The sequence below is a fragment of the Plectropomus leopardus genome, chromosome 13, assembly GCF_008729295.1.
Source record: "Plectropomus leopardus isolate mb chromosome 13, YSFRI_Pleo_2.0, whole genome shotgun sequence".
Lineage (NCBI taxonomy): Eukaryota > Metazoa > Chordata > Actinopteri > Perciformes > Serranidae > Plectropomus > Plectropomus leopardus.
This window is the reverse complement of record NC_056475.1, coordinates 2,069,953-2,085,787: the sequence shown is the minus strand read 5'-3', so window position 1 is coordinate 2,085,787 and position 15,835 is coordinate 2,069,953. Positions and strand designations below refer to the sequence as shown.

The 15,835-nt window shown below is 39.8% G+C and overlaps 1 protein-coding gene and 2 non-coding genes across 3 annotated transcripts in view; all 3 read left to right on the top strand.

Moving 5' to 3' along the window:
• Positions 1 to 15,835, top strand: part of abr (ABR activator of RhoGEF and GTPase) — a 199,375-nt gene that overhangs the window by 177,740 nt on the left and 5,800 nt on the right. Inside the window, 1 exon segment of the mRNA XM_042499516.1 lies at positions 15,480 to 15,539. Within this exon segment, the coding sequence (XP_042355450.1) occupies positions 15,480 to 15,539 (60 nt within the window).
• trnav-aac lies at positions 9,742 to 9,814 on the top strand. Its single transcript has one exon. It is a non-coding gene; the product is annotated as a tRNA-Val (tRNA).
• On the top strand, positions 14,083 to 14,155 carry trnav-aac. The gene has a single exon. It is a non-coding gene; the product is annotated as a tRNA-Val (tRNA).

Below are 15,835 nucleotides of genomic sequence, written 5' to 3'. Positions count from 1 at the left end.
ATGTTACATAATTATAATTTTTAAGCACTTGAAGAACTTGTTCCCAGTTCATTACTTTTTTTTTTTTTTTTACTAATTGTTAGGTAATTTTCTTGTTCTTTTGTTTTTTTGCTAAGTTTTGGGTCATTTTTTCTTTTTTTTACTTTTTAACTTCTGACCATGTTTTCGGAAAAAAAAAAAAAAATCAAGCTAATTTGCTGAGGTTTCCAAAGCTGAATTTTGCTTTTTTCCCCTCAGGAAATGATCTGATTTTGCGTAACTATTTGATGCTACCTACTGTAATGCATACTGTAAATATTCCCTACTACTGTGAGCTTTACGTCAGCTTTAAAAACTAGTCAAGTGTACCAAAAGAAAGTATTTTCTGCTGTTAATGCGTTGGTAAATGGCACATAGGAAGTGTTATTACCTGCGGGAATATTAGACTGTATCGTAATCACCATCACTTTAGAAAACGCTGCTTTGATGGATGAGTCTGTTTAATATGAAATCAAAATATCCTCCCTGTTGTCTCTTTGCTGCCACTTTTCATTCACTCTCTCTGTTATTCTTAATTTAAAGCTGCTGCTGCTGCTGCTGATGATGATGATGATGAGCACAGGCGGTTTTCACCTGAGCTGGTTGTGAGATGGTTCAGTGTCACTTTAGCTCCCTCTGCTGTGCACTTTAAATACCGTCCTCCTCTGTCGGAGCTCATCTGATGAACTTTTTGGCATTTCAAGCTCAGATTCCACTAATTAACTGTCACATTATCCCAAACAGCGTCTGAAACATGAGTATCTGCGTCTTTGTACAAGTTGCATTGTACATTAAACTTTGGCATTTTTTAATGATGAAGCCAAACATCAGCAGTTTGTCTGCACACAAACTGTTGGCATCTAATTGTGTTTATAGATTATAATTTTAAAGCCTTTTTTGGGTAGTTTATCATTCAAAGACAGTGCTTTGTGTGGGGGCCACTTTTGCAAAGTGACAGGAACCCAGGGGCCAGTCGCAGCAGGCCTATACGTGTTTGTAGGATTTTAGGACATTTCTCAGATATTTATTTATTTATTTATTTATTTATTTAAGGACACCTCTTGAATTTTAGGGCATCTCTAAGATATTATTATTTTATTTATTTATTTTTTTAATTTTAGGACATCTCTAAGATATTATTATTATTATTATTATTTTATTTTATTTATTTATTTTTTTTTTAAATTTTTGGACATCTCTTGGATTTTAGGACATCTCTAAGATATTATTATTATTATTATTATTATTATTATTATTATTATTATTCTTTTTAATTTTATGACATCTCTTGGATTTTAGGACATTTCTAAGATTTTTGGATGTTTCTTGGATTTTAAGAATTTTAGGTCATTTCTAAGACATTAGGACATTTCCAGGGCTTTAGGACATCTCTTGGATAGTAGGTCATTTCTAGTATTTAAGGAAGTTTCTGGAATTTCGAGGACATTTCTGGGACTTTAGGACATTTCTAGGTTTTTAGGACATGTCCAGGACTGAAGGATGTTTCTTGAATTTTAGGACATGCCTAGGATTTTAGGAAGTGTCTAGAATTTTAGGATGTTTCCATGATTTTGGGATTATTGTAGGATTTTAGGAAGTGTCTGGAATTTAAGGTCATTTCCAGGATATTAGCACATTTCCAGGATTTCAGGATGTTTCTTGCATTGTAGCACGTTTCTGGGATTTTAGGATGTATCTCGGATTTTAGAAGCACGTTTCTGGGATCAGACAGCGTGTGGTGAAAAGTGTGGAAACAAAAAACTAAACAGCATTTTTAACAGCATTTCTAATTAAGGGTCTGGCTCTAATAAGATAAAATCAAAACGTGGCGGCTGATGTTTAAACGGTGGCGTACCACCGCAAATACATGTGTGGTTAGGCAGCTAAACTTGGAAATTGGAAATATTGCAATATGTGGGCAATTACAGGATTTAAGTTCATTCAGAAAATACAACATTTAGTTATGACCATTGTGTTAAGGGATCTGTTACCCAAAGTCCATTAATTTAGATTATTTTCTTGATTAATCAGTTAATTGTTTGGTCTAAGAAATGTCATAAAGTATGAAAAATCTCAATTAGTGTTTCCCAAAGTCCACGATGACGTCCTCAAATATTTGTTTTGCCCACAAACCAAAGATATTCAGTTTACAGTCACAGCGGAGAAAAGAAACCAGAAAATATTCACATTTTTGAGGCTCAAATTAGAATTTTGACTTTGTTTTTTTTGGGTAAAATGACTCAAATTAGTTGGCGGATAAATTTAGTGGTTTACAACTAATTGATTAATCATCGTGCACACACACACAGGTGTGGTATGACATGGCTTAAATGCAGGTTGTGGATTGTGACTCGTGTGGGAGCAGAAAACAGGCTTTTTTTGTGTTTTTCCTCCAGATGCTTTTTGTATGTGAGCGATGGAGAAGCACGTGAGCCTGTTCTGTTTCTATCCATAGCTCTGCACACACAGCGAAAACCCTGACTCTTTTATTTATTTTTTAAATTTCCCTGTGTTTGCATATGTTTATTCAGCAGTCGTCCTCATCTTCATCACGAGTGCATCGCCAGCAGTTTGAGCTATAATTTGTGTGCATAATAACAAACCAGTTCAGGACAAAGACGTTGAGATTTGACCTTTTGCTTCGGTGTTTTACATTATTCAACAGAGGCCTGAGGAGGGCTGACCACTGGGTACTCCGAGCGGGTGAAACATGGATTAAGCTCTGACATCGACTCGGTGGCCTCGTATTGACTTTCTCTGCACATACGTTTCCGTGTCTTAATGCCAAATAACGAGATTACGGAGGTTTCCGCATTTCGTCGCCGTTCAGATTTGTCACCATGTGCTCAGCCTGTGCAGGAATCTCCCTTCACCAAACTGCTCTGTGAAGTCCCATTCATGCTTTCACTCAGTTTCAATGAGGCTTTGAGCAGCAGGGTTTTATGAGTAAACTTGTGTAGCAGTTTTTTTGTGCTCGGGTGCCTTTTGATCTTATCAGCGCCTCCACAGTCGTCCCTTTCTTCTGCAGTTGTGCCTCTGCGTGGTGGTGAACTCTGTGTGATGGAGGGCAGGAGGCCAGAAATTAAATCATCAAACAGAAACATGACAGCCTGCCTGCAGGTCCTTAGAGAGACGCTTCTCTCTTTTTTTAAGTGGGACTGTCTCACATGTCTGCGCTGGGGACTGTCAGACATGTGGGCGCTAGAGTGGGATGTTGGACATGTCCCTGCTGGGGACTGTCGGATATGTCCGCGTGCTGGAGTGGGCAGTCGGACATGTTCACGCTGGAGCGGGCTGTTGGACATGTCTGCGCTGTTGAATGCAGGGACAGCGGGCTGTTGGACATGTCTACGCTGTTGACTGCAGGGACAGCGGGCTGTTGGACATGTCCGTGCTGTTGACTGCAGGGACAGTGGGCTGTTGGACATGTCTACGCTGTTGACTGCAGGGACAGCGGGCTGTTGGACATGTCCGTGCTGTTGACTGCAGGGACAGCGGGCTGTTGGACATGTCCGTGCTGTTGACTGCAGGGACAGTGGGCTGTTGTACATGTCTGCTTACTGGAGTTGATTGTTGGAGCAGATTGTTGGATATGTCCGCGCTGGAGTGGGCAGTTGGAAATGTCAGCGCTGGGTTGGGCTGTTGGACATGTCCGCGCACTGGAGCGGGCTGTTGGACATGTCCGCATGCTGTAGCTGGCTGTAGCACATGTCCGCACTCTTGAGCGGACTTTTGGATGTCCGCGCTGGAGCGGGCTGTCGGACATGTCAGCACTGGAGGGGGCTGTCGGACATGTCCGCACTGGAGCCGGCTGCTGCACGTTCCTGCGCCGGTTTGGGCTATTGAACATGTCCGCGCTGGGGCAGACTGTCGGTCATGTCCGCATGCTGGAGCGGGATTTCGGACATGTCCGCGGATATTTATCCACAGTGAGCGTCCGCCCACAAACACCTGGTAAAAAGCAGCCGACATTAGTGGAATCATTTTCCCATTGTGTCCTACGGGACAGGAAAGAGACCCGCTGTCAAGCTGTTACTGATGCAGTTTTACACACACACACACATATATATATATATATATATATATATTATATATATATATTACAGTTTTTTCAGGTCATTATTTTTTACTCCTTTTTTTGCGTTTTCTTCTTGCCTTCTCCTCATGTTTTTGTAAATATAAAAGTCAATATGCCCAGGTTTCCAAGGGTTAATACAGTGTTTTCATCACATATGCTTTTACAGTTAGACATTATTTATTTTCCATAGTTTCTCAAATAATATAATCAGTTGTGTTTCAAGTAGAAATAAATTGATTTGTTTGCTTTTTTTGCTTTTCACTTTGGTCTAAAATCTTCTTTAAATTTTTTCTTTAAATATTCTCAGGAGTGACTTGCAGTGTTTTTAAATAATCATTAAAGGGGGCAGGGAGAGCCGACTTCAGGGCACACTGTTGTTTTTTCTCTGTGTGCATCTGTGGCACGCAGCGTGTTATTTACAGGGTGGTGAGAGGAATGTGGATGTTAGAGGATGCGTTAGGGGACGTCAGTACACCGGGGAATCGTCCTTACCCCTTCAGCCTAAAGCGGCACCTAATTAAGACCCGGTGTGATGAGACGGAGGCTGGCTGGGACTCTAATTAGACCAGAACCAGACATAATGTATCGTTTGTGTCCCAGCAAAAGGAACAAACGATGATTAAGCGGTTATGCAGTCTGCGTCTGTGTTTAACATCATGTTCTCTTGGCTGATGACCTGTTTGCCGGCAGGTTTGCTTTTATTTTCTTTTTGGAGCTTAGAGGGGAGAACAATAGAGCTGCCGTGCCGGCTTATCCGAAAACCAGATCCAACCATTATCATCCGCCTCCCTCATCCCACCTCTCACCCCCGCTGCATTTTAGCCCGCATAGGAAATTACGCTCTTCCATTTGAGTATGTTGATTAGTGCAGATGAGATATTAGGGTTTCATCCCTCCTGCGTGCCTAAAATGCCAGCCCGTCCCCTAATGGCCTTTTATATAGGCCACATAAATCTCCGTCTGTCCCTACCGGAGGGCACAGCCCTTTATTGGCCCCAATCCATCCCCGTGTGCTGGATCTGCGCCTGCTTAATGAGCTCCAGGAGGGGGGGCAGCAGGTCAGTAAAGCGTTCTCGGGGCTGATACCCACAGTGACCCCGTCTTGGATGAGTCCAGCCAGTCCGGCAGGCCGTGTGCAGGGTGGCTTTAATCTCAGCAGGGCGACAGTGAGGCATTAATCATCTAATTAGGCGGCGAGAAGCTGAAGATGTGGTCTGTTCTGGAGTATTCATCACGTGCTTTAACAGCAGTCTGTGTTAAGGTAATGATGGGAAAGTTGTGAGGGCAAACAATTCTGCATAAAGAGGAGGATGCAGGGTTAACGCATGAAATCAGGAAGTTTGATAAACCTGAAATAGTCAAAGAAAATCTAGTTAAGATTTCTTTCATAATTTAAAAAAAAACCAATAATAATTAAAAAAAAAAAAAAGAAAAATACACAAACATTAGTTTAAAAAGTGAAAATAAATTCCCTGAAAAAAGTGCTTAAAAAATTAAAAGAATTCTATAACATAACATAAATATTTCCCCAGCTTTTATCTTTTTCCCCTTGACATTTTCCCCTAGCTATTTAAAATAATTTTCTAAATAAAATATTATTCTTGCAATTTAGGGGAACATTTCTTTCCATTTAACCTATTAAAACTAGAGCAAAATGGCAAATTATAAGAAAGCAATGAGCAACTATAGAATAAACCACCAAAAAATTTGCAAGAAATTAGTAAAAAAAAAAAAAGTGCAATAAAATTACTTGAAAATTAGCAAAACTAAACAAAAACAAACAACAAAAAACAACCAATGGAAAAGTAAAAAAAAAAAACAAGAAAAAGTTAAAAATCCCCCCAAAATTTTAATAATTCTGTGAAATAACTTAAAATGTACAATTATGATTATTGTAAATCCTTTTTTTTTTTACATTTCCCCTATCTTTTAAAAAAATTAAATCTTGTTTCTTGTAGTTTGCAGGACATTTCTTGTCAAGTTGCTCATGTTTTTGAAAGAGGATTTCGCAGTGAGCACCGTTTTGCCTTATGTGTCTTATGTGTTGTTTAAAGGCCGTGAAGAGCTGGGAAACATAGAGATGACCTCGATGGTTTTCAGCAGTTTTCTGAAAGTTTAGAGTTTGAGCTTTGAGTTAAAATCACACACAAGTAAACAGGAAGAAGCTGCTTTTTTTAGCTCATGGGAACTCTCCAACTTCACAAAGAAAACTCTCCCCAAAAAAGCAGAAGTGAGAGCCCTCTGATCATCGCACCGGCATCGGCTCTGACACAAATTCCCTCAGAGCGAAATCACGTAGAAATGATCTAATGGCTCTCAAATGTTACATGCTGTCAGAGGTAAAGATCACAAATATCCAGGACTGTGAGGTCATACCCACGACTTCGCAATATCCCCAAAAGGCCGACGGATGAAAAACACGAGATCCGTCCAAGACAAACACGAGGGTTCATCAGAGGACAGACTGGGACTCAGATCCAGTCTCTTGATGGCACATGTGAGTTTTGTCAGTGCTGCAGCAGATTAGATCACATATTTGGTGGTTTGTCTGTACGACAATAGAACAAAGCGATGTTTGCGTCTCTCCGTCTTCACCATGTGGGTTTTATATAACAGCTGAAGGTCTGGAACTGAAGCCGTTTGTTCTTGATGTTCCTAAATCATGTTTCATGTTTTTTTGATTTGCAGGAAAGTAAAGTATCCAATTTTAGGTTAATATTTCTCAGACCTGAGGATGTTACGAGGATTTTTAGGAAGTTTCTCAGATTTTAGGTTCTCAGTCATCCAGTTTCAAAGTATCCGTAAGTGCTATTTCACTGGTGACTGGACTTGTTTCATTTCCTTGAATTTTCAGGTTGCAGGACATTTTTAAGACTTAAGGATATTTTTCAGATTTCAGGACAGATTTTATGACATTTCAGGGATTTTTAAAATTTTTATTTATTTTTTATTTATTTATTATTCTCAAATCATTTAGGGTGAGCCTTCATTTACAATAATTTCAAACAGATAAAAATAATGAATTTAAGGATGTCATGAGGATTTTAGGACATTACTAGGATTTGAAGAAGTTTCCACAATTTTAGGGCATTTCTAGGATTTTAGTGTGTTTCTGCGATTTAAGGACATTTCTTGGATTTAAGGACATTATTAGGATTTTTGGAAGTTTCCACAATTTTAGGGCATTTTTAGGATGTGAGTATGTTTCTGGGATTTTGGGACATTTCTTGGACTTAAGGACGTTTGAAGGATTTTAGGACATTATTAGGATTTTGGGATGTTTCTTAGAGTTTAGGACATTATTAGGATTTTGGGATGTTTCTTAGAGTTTAGGACATTATTAGGATTTTGGGATGTTTCTTGGAGTTTAGGACGTTTGTAGAATTTCAGGAAGTTTTTAGGACATTTCTAGTGTTTTAGGACATTTCCTGGATTTTAGGACATTAGGGTGGCAAAGACCTCTGTCGGTATTGTGGATGAACCTCCACTGTTCCTTTTTTTGAAAAAAAATGCACTTTATGCACTCTGGTGCCTTATGTATATTAAAAGCAAAAAAACAATTTCCAGTGTGAATCAATTCATTTTTATTGTGAATTGAGGCCACCAGGATGCCACTTGGGGGCCAGATTTGGCCCGCAGACCTTCAGTTTGTGTATCAGTGGTGAAGAATAAGTCAGATTCTGTGTGCAGGCTGCAGGCTGCAGGCAGAGCCGTGTTGCATAAGAGTACAGTAGTATGCATCACTGTGTTTCTGTTTAAAAGCTCTATAAGAGTCTCACACACTGCCTGCAGAGATGTTGGACCACTCTGCAAATCACAGCCCTCTGCCCGCTGGAAACCAGCGCCGATTGGCTCAAACAAGGAAGTGAGGGACGACGGCAACATGGCAACCAAGTCAAAGACCTCACATGGCCGTGGTGACATCAGCAGCTGCTGAGTAAAGAGTCTCGCTGATGCACATGTGAACATTATGCATATGTGCTTTATTTATCTAAAAATAGTCTGCGTATATAGAGCAAACATATACTGCAGCGTGATGGGAAAGAAAGGCTCAATCGCTGCACAAACACTTCCTGTAATCCTGCTAAAAACCACAAAGCCGTGCAGATTGAGCCACGTTCTAATTAAAGGACTAATAAAAAGCTTTCTGCAGCTGAATGAATATTTAATCAGCCAGAGAGCAGCAGTGGAAAACCCTGATGAAACACAAAGGACAAATTAAACAGACATTCATTAATTTAGCATATCAAAAGATCAAGTTGTGTTTTGAATATTGTCGCCAGCATACATTAAATCTGCAGCGCGGCAGCAATGGACTAATTAAGAGTGTAGGGATTTTATTATGAAAGGCTTCAAACATAATTTCAGTAACTGTTTTGCACAATGTCTGCCGCTATTTCAGAACACGCTTATTGCTGTTTTTTTCTTAGATCTACACAAACATCACGAGGTCTTTAAAGCTGCTACAGCTGCACAATTTATACTAAACTTTAGGTTAATATTTCCAGGATTTTAGGAGATGTCTATGATTCTAGGACAATTCTTGGATCTTAGGAAAAGATTTTAGGATGTTTCTCAGATTTGTGGATGTTTCGAGGATTTTTGGGAGTTTCTAGGAATTTAGAACATGTCTTGGATTTTAGGGCAATATTTGGATCTTAGGACGTATTAAGAACTTAAGGATTTTAGGACCTGTCTATGATTCTAGGACATTTCTTGGATTTTAGGATTTTTTTAAGGATTTCAGAATGTTTCTAGGATTTAAAGACTAATTAAGATTGTTTTTGTCCTAGATCTATACGATCATCACTTGAGATTTTAGGCTTCTGGGGCTGCACAGTATATCGTTGATTGTAGAGATCCTCTGTGTGTGAAGCGTCCATGTTTTCACGGACATGGATGTGAACTGTAAGTGCAATTTAAGCGCTGCGTGCAGGTGAACAACTGCGAGGTGATTCTAGTTTATTTTTACCAAGAAACCTCTGTTTCATGGAGACGGAGAATTCAAAGGTCTGAACCCAGGTAAGGAAATGTGTATGAGTAGCAAACTTTGCCCGCTGCTAATGCACAAGTCCCAAAATGAATCTTAGAAGAAAGTTTGAATTCAAATTTCAGCCTGCTCAGGCACAAATTGTGTCCGGGAAAGGGTGGGGAAATTTTTGTAGGCCTTGCACAGACCGAGTGACGGATTGCGCCATAAAGCTGCTGGTTGCAGCAAAAAAATGTACAAAGAATCATATTTTGTTAACATCCTGCAGGTGTGCATTTTTCACCTGCTTGTCAGTAAAGAATGCTTTGGTGGCTCGTACTCTGACGGATGGATCGTACCACTGAGGGGCCCCGGGGCCGGACATATTCATATAGGACCTTGTGCATGATTCTTGCATGCCCACTTGGCAATATGTGTGCTTTTTTTCTGGCAAAGACTCTGGATAGATATTATTCTGGGGCTGTAGCGCTGCATGTGCTGCATGTGCTGAACTGCTGTGTGTTTTGTGGAGGCGTGCGGCCCGCTGACCGTCCTGCTGCGTCGGTCTGTTGCTGCTGTCAGTCTCAAACAGGCTGCAGGAGTGAGGCTCACATGTCACATGCCAGCGAAGGAGCGCAGGATTATCTTGTGAGAGAGGGGGGAGGCAGGGCAGCCAGTTCCCGTAGTGTAGTGGTTATCACGTTCGCCTAACACGCGAAAGGTCCTCGGTTCGAAACCGGGCGGGAACAGCAGTTTTTGATCAATAAAGATACATTTTTGAGCAGAAATCAATCAAGGACCAGAAGCTGCTGTTGGCTGTGTGTATAAAGTGCTGTTCTTTGCTGTCTGCAGTGATTTAATGGTTAATTAAAGGCAAACTGGTCACTAATAACCATGTTTGTGACCAGTTTATTTCTTTTATCACTGTATAAAGCCTTTTTTGGCCACATTTTTTTACAAGTTTTGTTTTTAAAAATTCCATAAAAGCTTTTCAAGCGATTGCACATACTAAAGGCCGTATCACCACATATCGCTCCATGAATCATTATTTTTAAAGAAGAACTGGACGGACTCCCTGCGCTGTCTATAAGAGAGACGGAGCATGTGGCAGCTGCACAGCACGACTTATCTTATCTGCTTTGTTGTGTCCCTGCAGATCAGTCGGTGCAGAGTACAGGCTGTATGTACATCCTGGCTCACGGCTGTCTGCCTCCTCTTTTGAAGTTCAGGCTCTCCGTCAGGATGTATTCTGTTCTGCTTGACTGACAGAAAGTCCAACCAGAGACAGGAACAGATACAAAAATAAACCCTCAGTTTTCTATAGGGCCGAAAAGTGGGGAGAATCACATGGCAGCCACATGCCTCCTGTTGCTTTCGGATGCTCAAACACATATTCTACTCATAACCCGCGGGCCAAATCTCGCCCGACGAATGAAAAACACGAGGGAATTGTTTTTGTGCTTTTAGTTTACATAAGGTGCTGGAGCATCGAAATAGAGCTTGTTTATCAGAAAAAGGGCTTGTGGACGATCCCCTGCACCCCCGACCCCCCGAGGTCCTCGCTAAGCCCCTAATGTCCCAAAATCCTAGAAATGACCCTTAAAATCTGAGAAACATGCTAAAATCTCAGAAATGTCCTTGAAATCCTTGAAATGTCCTAAAATCTGCGAAATGTCCGATAATCCTAGAAATGTCCTAAAATCACTGAAAAGTTCTTAAAGACTAGAAATGTCCTACATCTAAGAAATGTCCTAAAATCTGACAAATGTCCTGAAATCACTGAAACATCCTACAATCCGAGAAACGACAATCCGACAATCCTAGAAATGTCCTAAAATCATTGAAACACCTCAAAATACTTGAAATGTCCTAAAATCTGAGAAATGTCCTAAAATCACTGAAACATCCTAAAATCCGAGAAATGTGCTAAAATCTCAGAAATGTCCTTGAAATCCTAGAAATGTCCTACATCTAAGAAATGTCCTAAAATCTGACAAATGTCCTGAAATCACTGAAACATCCTACAATCCGAGAAACGACAACCCGACAATCCTAGAATTGTCCTAAAATCAATAAAAAGTCCCTAAAGACTAGAAATGTCCTGAAATCCTAGAAACATCCTAAAACCCTAGAAACATGTGGGGGTCCGGTGCCTGTTAATTTTCTAGAGTGTCCCCTCAGCAGAGAAAGCTGAGTGTCTCTGGTCCACAGGAGCCCGGTTCAGTCGGCCGTAAACGCTCTCGGTAACCAGCTGAGCCCCAAACCTGCTCCACGCTCGCAGTCACGAGTTCTCAGATAACAGAGCGACATGCTGGTTGAATTACTCTGTCCTCCAAACACATATTTATTACCTTCTATAAAAGGGCCGAGCTTCACGTGTGCGCCCCCACTGGAATGCGTACAAATCAGTGCCTACAACGGTCCGCTAGATTTGGAGTATTTGCGCTTCGCTCCGGGCTGCAGCCCGTCCGCGCTCATATATCCTCTGTAGTTTTCTCGGCCCTACAAAGAGAGCTTTTCCACCGGAGTGAGGCGATCCTAATCGGAGCCACATTAGCCTCAGGATGTCAGTAAAGAAACCACGAGACCCCGTCAGACCTCCATCATTTCCCAGACTCGTGCTCGAATGCACACACATATTGTATCGTAGATGCTCATGTGGCGGAAATCCCCTTCAAGCATTCCTTTAAACGCAAATCAGTCACTGCTTTTTTCATCTGTGTGGAGTCGGATGAAAGGGGATGATGCTGGATTGCTTTCTGCACGTCTGAAAAGCTCCGAAAAGTGTTTTTTTTTTTTAAACCAGCAAATCAGCTAAACGTGAGGTTTAAAAAAATGTATCCTCTGACCTTTGAAATCTCAACATATTGGTTTAATTTCTGTCCAAAACATGGGAAGAAGTTACAAGTTACAGGAAAAAAAACTGATATTTAGCACAAAAAAGTAAAATAAATCAATATTAAAAATTTTTTCTAAAAATTACAAAAATATATAGATAAAACATTTAATGATTTTCTAACTTCCTCTTTAAGTATTTTAATTCAAAAAATTAAAAAAGAGCCTAGTTGAGGGTACAGTTTCGAGAGGGGTCAGCGAGTGTAACCGCCGCCTATAAAACATTTGTTTTTACAACCCCATCGCAGTGCATTCATATTTAATCCGTTTTTTTAATCATAAGAGGCTAATGGGAAGGAAATAGGTGGGAGGACCAGTTTGAGTCTAATTTGAGGGGTTACAGGAGGCGTCCTGGATCTGTGCCCGATTCTCTTCTTGGCAGTCGCTGCGTAAAGACCCGGTGATTACCTGTCCCCCGTCTCAAAGCCTGCTGGGAAAACAGGCTTTAACGATGATAGGAATGCGTGAAACCGATGCCAAATGGCCTTTTTACGAGGTAATGAAATACTCCGACTGAGAACTTTTAATGGCTGCAGCCTAATGCCCGACAATGAGAGGAGCGTGCTGCCCCGGCGCTCACCCGACAATCATTATTTTGCTCCGCGTCGAGCGCGTCGCCACGTGCGCGGCTGTAATGACATAACCGACCGCTGCAGACAGACTATAAAAAAGGCATTAGGCATTAGCTGCTGTGGCCTCACACGGCGGGAACACACTCCAGGAGACTCAAAACAACAACAGCAGGCCGCCGTCCACCGCTCAGACGTGAGCGGTGAAGTGGGCCGAGTAGGAGCCGATCTGGAGGCTGCAGAGGTCCGTGTGGGAAGTTTTAGTGGCGTCTGCATTTCCCGAAGTAGACTTAGTGACTGTGGGTCGCAGCAGGATCCTCATTTTTGACAAACAGTCTTTATTTTGATGCTTTTTATGCACCCTGGCACCTTATTTACCCTGAGTTTTTTTTATTTTTGCAAATCTTTAATTATGAATTTTGATGTTAAATAGTCGTTATTCCTGAGCAGAAACAGAATACTTTGCAGCTGCTATCATTAAAAAAATGGAAAAATTATCTGTATTTTTGTGTAAAGTGGTACGCAAGTACATTAGGTCCAAGTATAGACAGATTATCAGAGTCTTGTTATCATTATTAGGGACTGTTAGATATTTATGAGGGCAGAGGAGCTGATGCAAGAAGCGGGATGAATGTCAAATAATTCTTTAAGCAGAGAGGGACTTATGTGTTTTATTTTGGTTTTATGGGTTATAGCATAAAACTTTTTTCTGGTTTTATAATCATTTTACTGCTGATTTTAAAAGGAAAAAAATGGCAATTTTTCTTTTAAAATTTTTGGTGATTAAAAAAATGTTGGCAATCCGTTTTTTTCTTTTCTTAGTTAAAATTGACAATTTTTCTTCAAACGTTTTTGGTGATTTTTTTTTTTTTTTTTTTACAAAATGTTGCCTTTTTTCTTTGAAATTTATTAGTTTTTTTAAGTTAAAATTGTCATTTTTTTTCTTTAAAATTTTTCTGATTTTTAAAGAAATGTTGGCAATTTTTTTTCTTTAATTTCTTTTTAAATTTTCTTTTTTTTTAGGTTAAAGTTGTCTTTTTTTCAAAAACCTTTGGCGATGTTTTTTCTTTAAAAACTTTCTGGCATTTTTTTGGGTGATACTTTAGGGCGAAAAAAAGAGAATTCCTGCACACTCTCCAATTATTTATTATTTATTTATTAAACGTTTCCGTCATCGGACCTTCGTCAGGTTTTAAAAAACTGAATCAGGCAGCTCATGGTCTCTGTTTGCCTGAGTAGCTGTAATCTATATATGTTTTTTTATATACATTCGGGGCTGAATCCTCAGACGTCCTGGCCTAATGACACCGCTGCGCCGGGACGTCGGCTCGACTTTGATCCAGTTAGAAAAATGGAGCAGCTGAAAGGTGAACTCTGGACTCGGTGAACATTAATCTCAGTTTCGAAGTGTCTCCCTCTCCTTCTGCTCTCCTCTGCAGCTTCTTCTTCAAACATTTACTCGCTGGTTATCGACGTCCCCTCCGCACAGTTTCTCAGAGCTTAGAGATTGTGTTAATGTTGGTTTGTCGTGGCGGGGGAGCAGGTGTCAGCCAGTTCCTGTAGTGTAGTGGTTATCACGTTCGCCTAACACGCGAAAGGTCCTCAGTTCGAAACTGGGCAGGAACAGTATCTTTTCCTCTATATACCGAAAACAGGTGGTGTGTTTCTCATTCAGAGCAGCAGCTGTTGCTGTGAAAAGGCTCAAATGACGAGTCTGTCGAGTAAATCACACCGAGAAGTAAAAGCTGGCTTCATTTTTGTTTTAGTAAAACAAATATTCTGGTATATTTATGTTGGGAACGTGAGGGTCGTCCTAATATTCCCAAGGGCTTAGTCTAATGCTGAGTTTTAGTCATTGTCTCTTTATTTTTTAGGGATTTCTGCCGTGTACGACCCAATAATGTAACAATTTAGGAACACCTGAAAAGGTCATAAACATGGTTGAAAATGCCATAAAACCCAATAATGTAATAAATCGACCAATATTGTAATAACGTGTCCTGAGGGTTATTACAACATTTTTAATATAGAGTTTGTTTATCAAAAAAAAGTGCCAGTGGTGGATCCATTGCACCCCTCGACAGAGGTAGCTAAGCCCCTAATGTCCTAAAATCCAAGAAAAAGGCTGAAATTCTGGAAATGTCCTAAAAACCAAAACACATCGTAAAATCATAGAAATGTCTGAAATCATAGAAGTGTCCTAAAATCCTGGAAACATCCTAAAATCATAGAAAAGTCCTAAAACCCTAGAAATGTCCTAAAAACTGAAGAACATCCTAAAATCACAGAAATATCTTAAATCCTAGATACGTCCTGAAAACTGAGAAGCATCCTTAAATCCTAGAAATGTCCTAAAATCCAAGAAATGTCCTTAAATCCTAGAAATGTCCTAAAATCCTAAAAATGTCCTTAAAAACTAGAAATGTCCTAAAATCCTAAAAATGTCCTTAAAAACTAGAATTGTCCTAAAATCCTAGAAACATCCTAAAATCCAAAAAATGTCCTAAAATCCCCTAAATGACCAAAAATCCTAGAAATGTATGGAATCTTAGAAATGTCCTAAAATCCAGAAATTGCCTAAAATGCTCGAAAAGTTCTACAAATGTCCTAAAACACTAGCATTTTCCTAAAATCTGAAATTGTCCTAAAATCCAAGAAACGTCTTAAAATCCTAGAAACATCATCTTAAACTGGTCCACCGTATTCATACGTGTTGAACTGGGGAACGTTGCGTTATGTTGAAAAATAGTTTCAGTGGATCGACTCTTTATCGCTGTTCTCCGTGATGCTATAATGCAGAAATGTGTCATTTTTAATCGTTTGATTAGATTACGGAGCCTCCTCTTTAGGGAAATCCCCGTATGTATGACTGGAGTCACATGTCCTTATCAGAGTCTTTGCAAAGATCTTTTCTCTCATCACGTGTCTCCGTCTCTGTTGTGTCTTTCAGCTGGACCCTCAGACGGTGCAGTCCAAGAACTGGCACATGGACGTCATAGAGATGAACGGGGTAAGATAACGTCCAGCTTAGATTATGACATAAATGTAAATATTTTGAAATCATAGGTCCCCAAATGTCCCACAAATTACATTTTTTAAGGGAAATTACAAAAAAAGGGTAAAAAAAAAAACTATATTCATTATTACTGACATTATATATTTTAAATTTATTATGATATTTTTATAATGCATTTATTATGATTTTTTTTAAATTTAATTTATTATCTAATTTATTATGTTACAGAAAAAAATATATAATAATTATATTTTTTTGTTTTTCTTTTTTAACTTATTTTCAGGTAACTT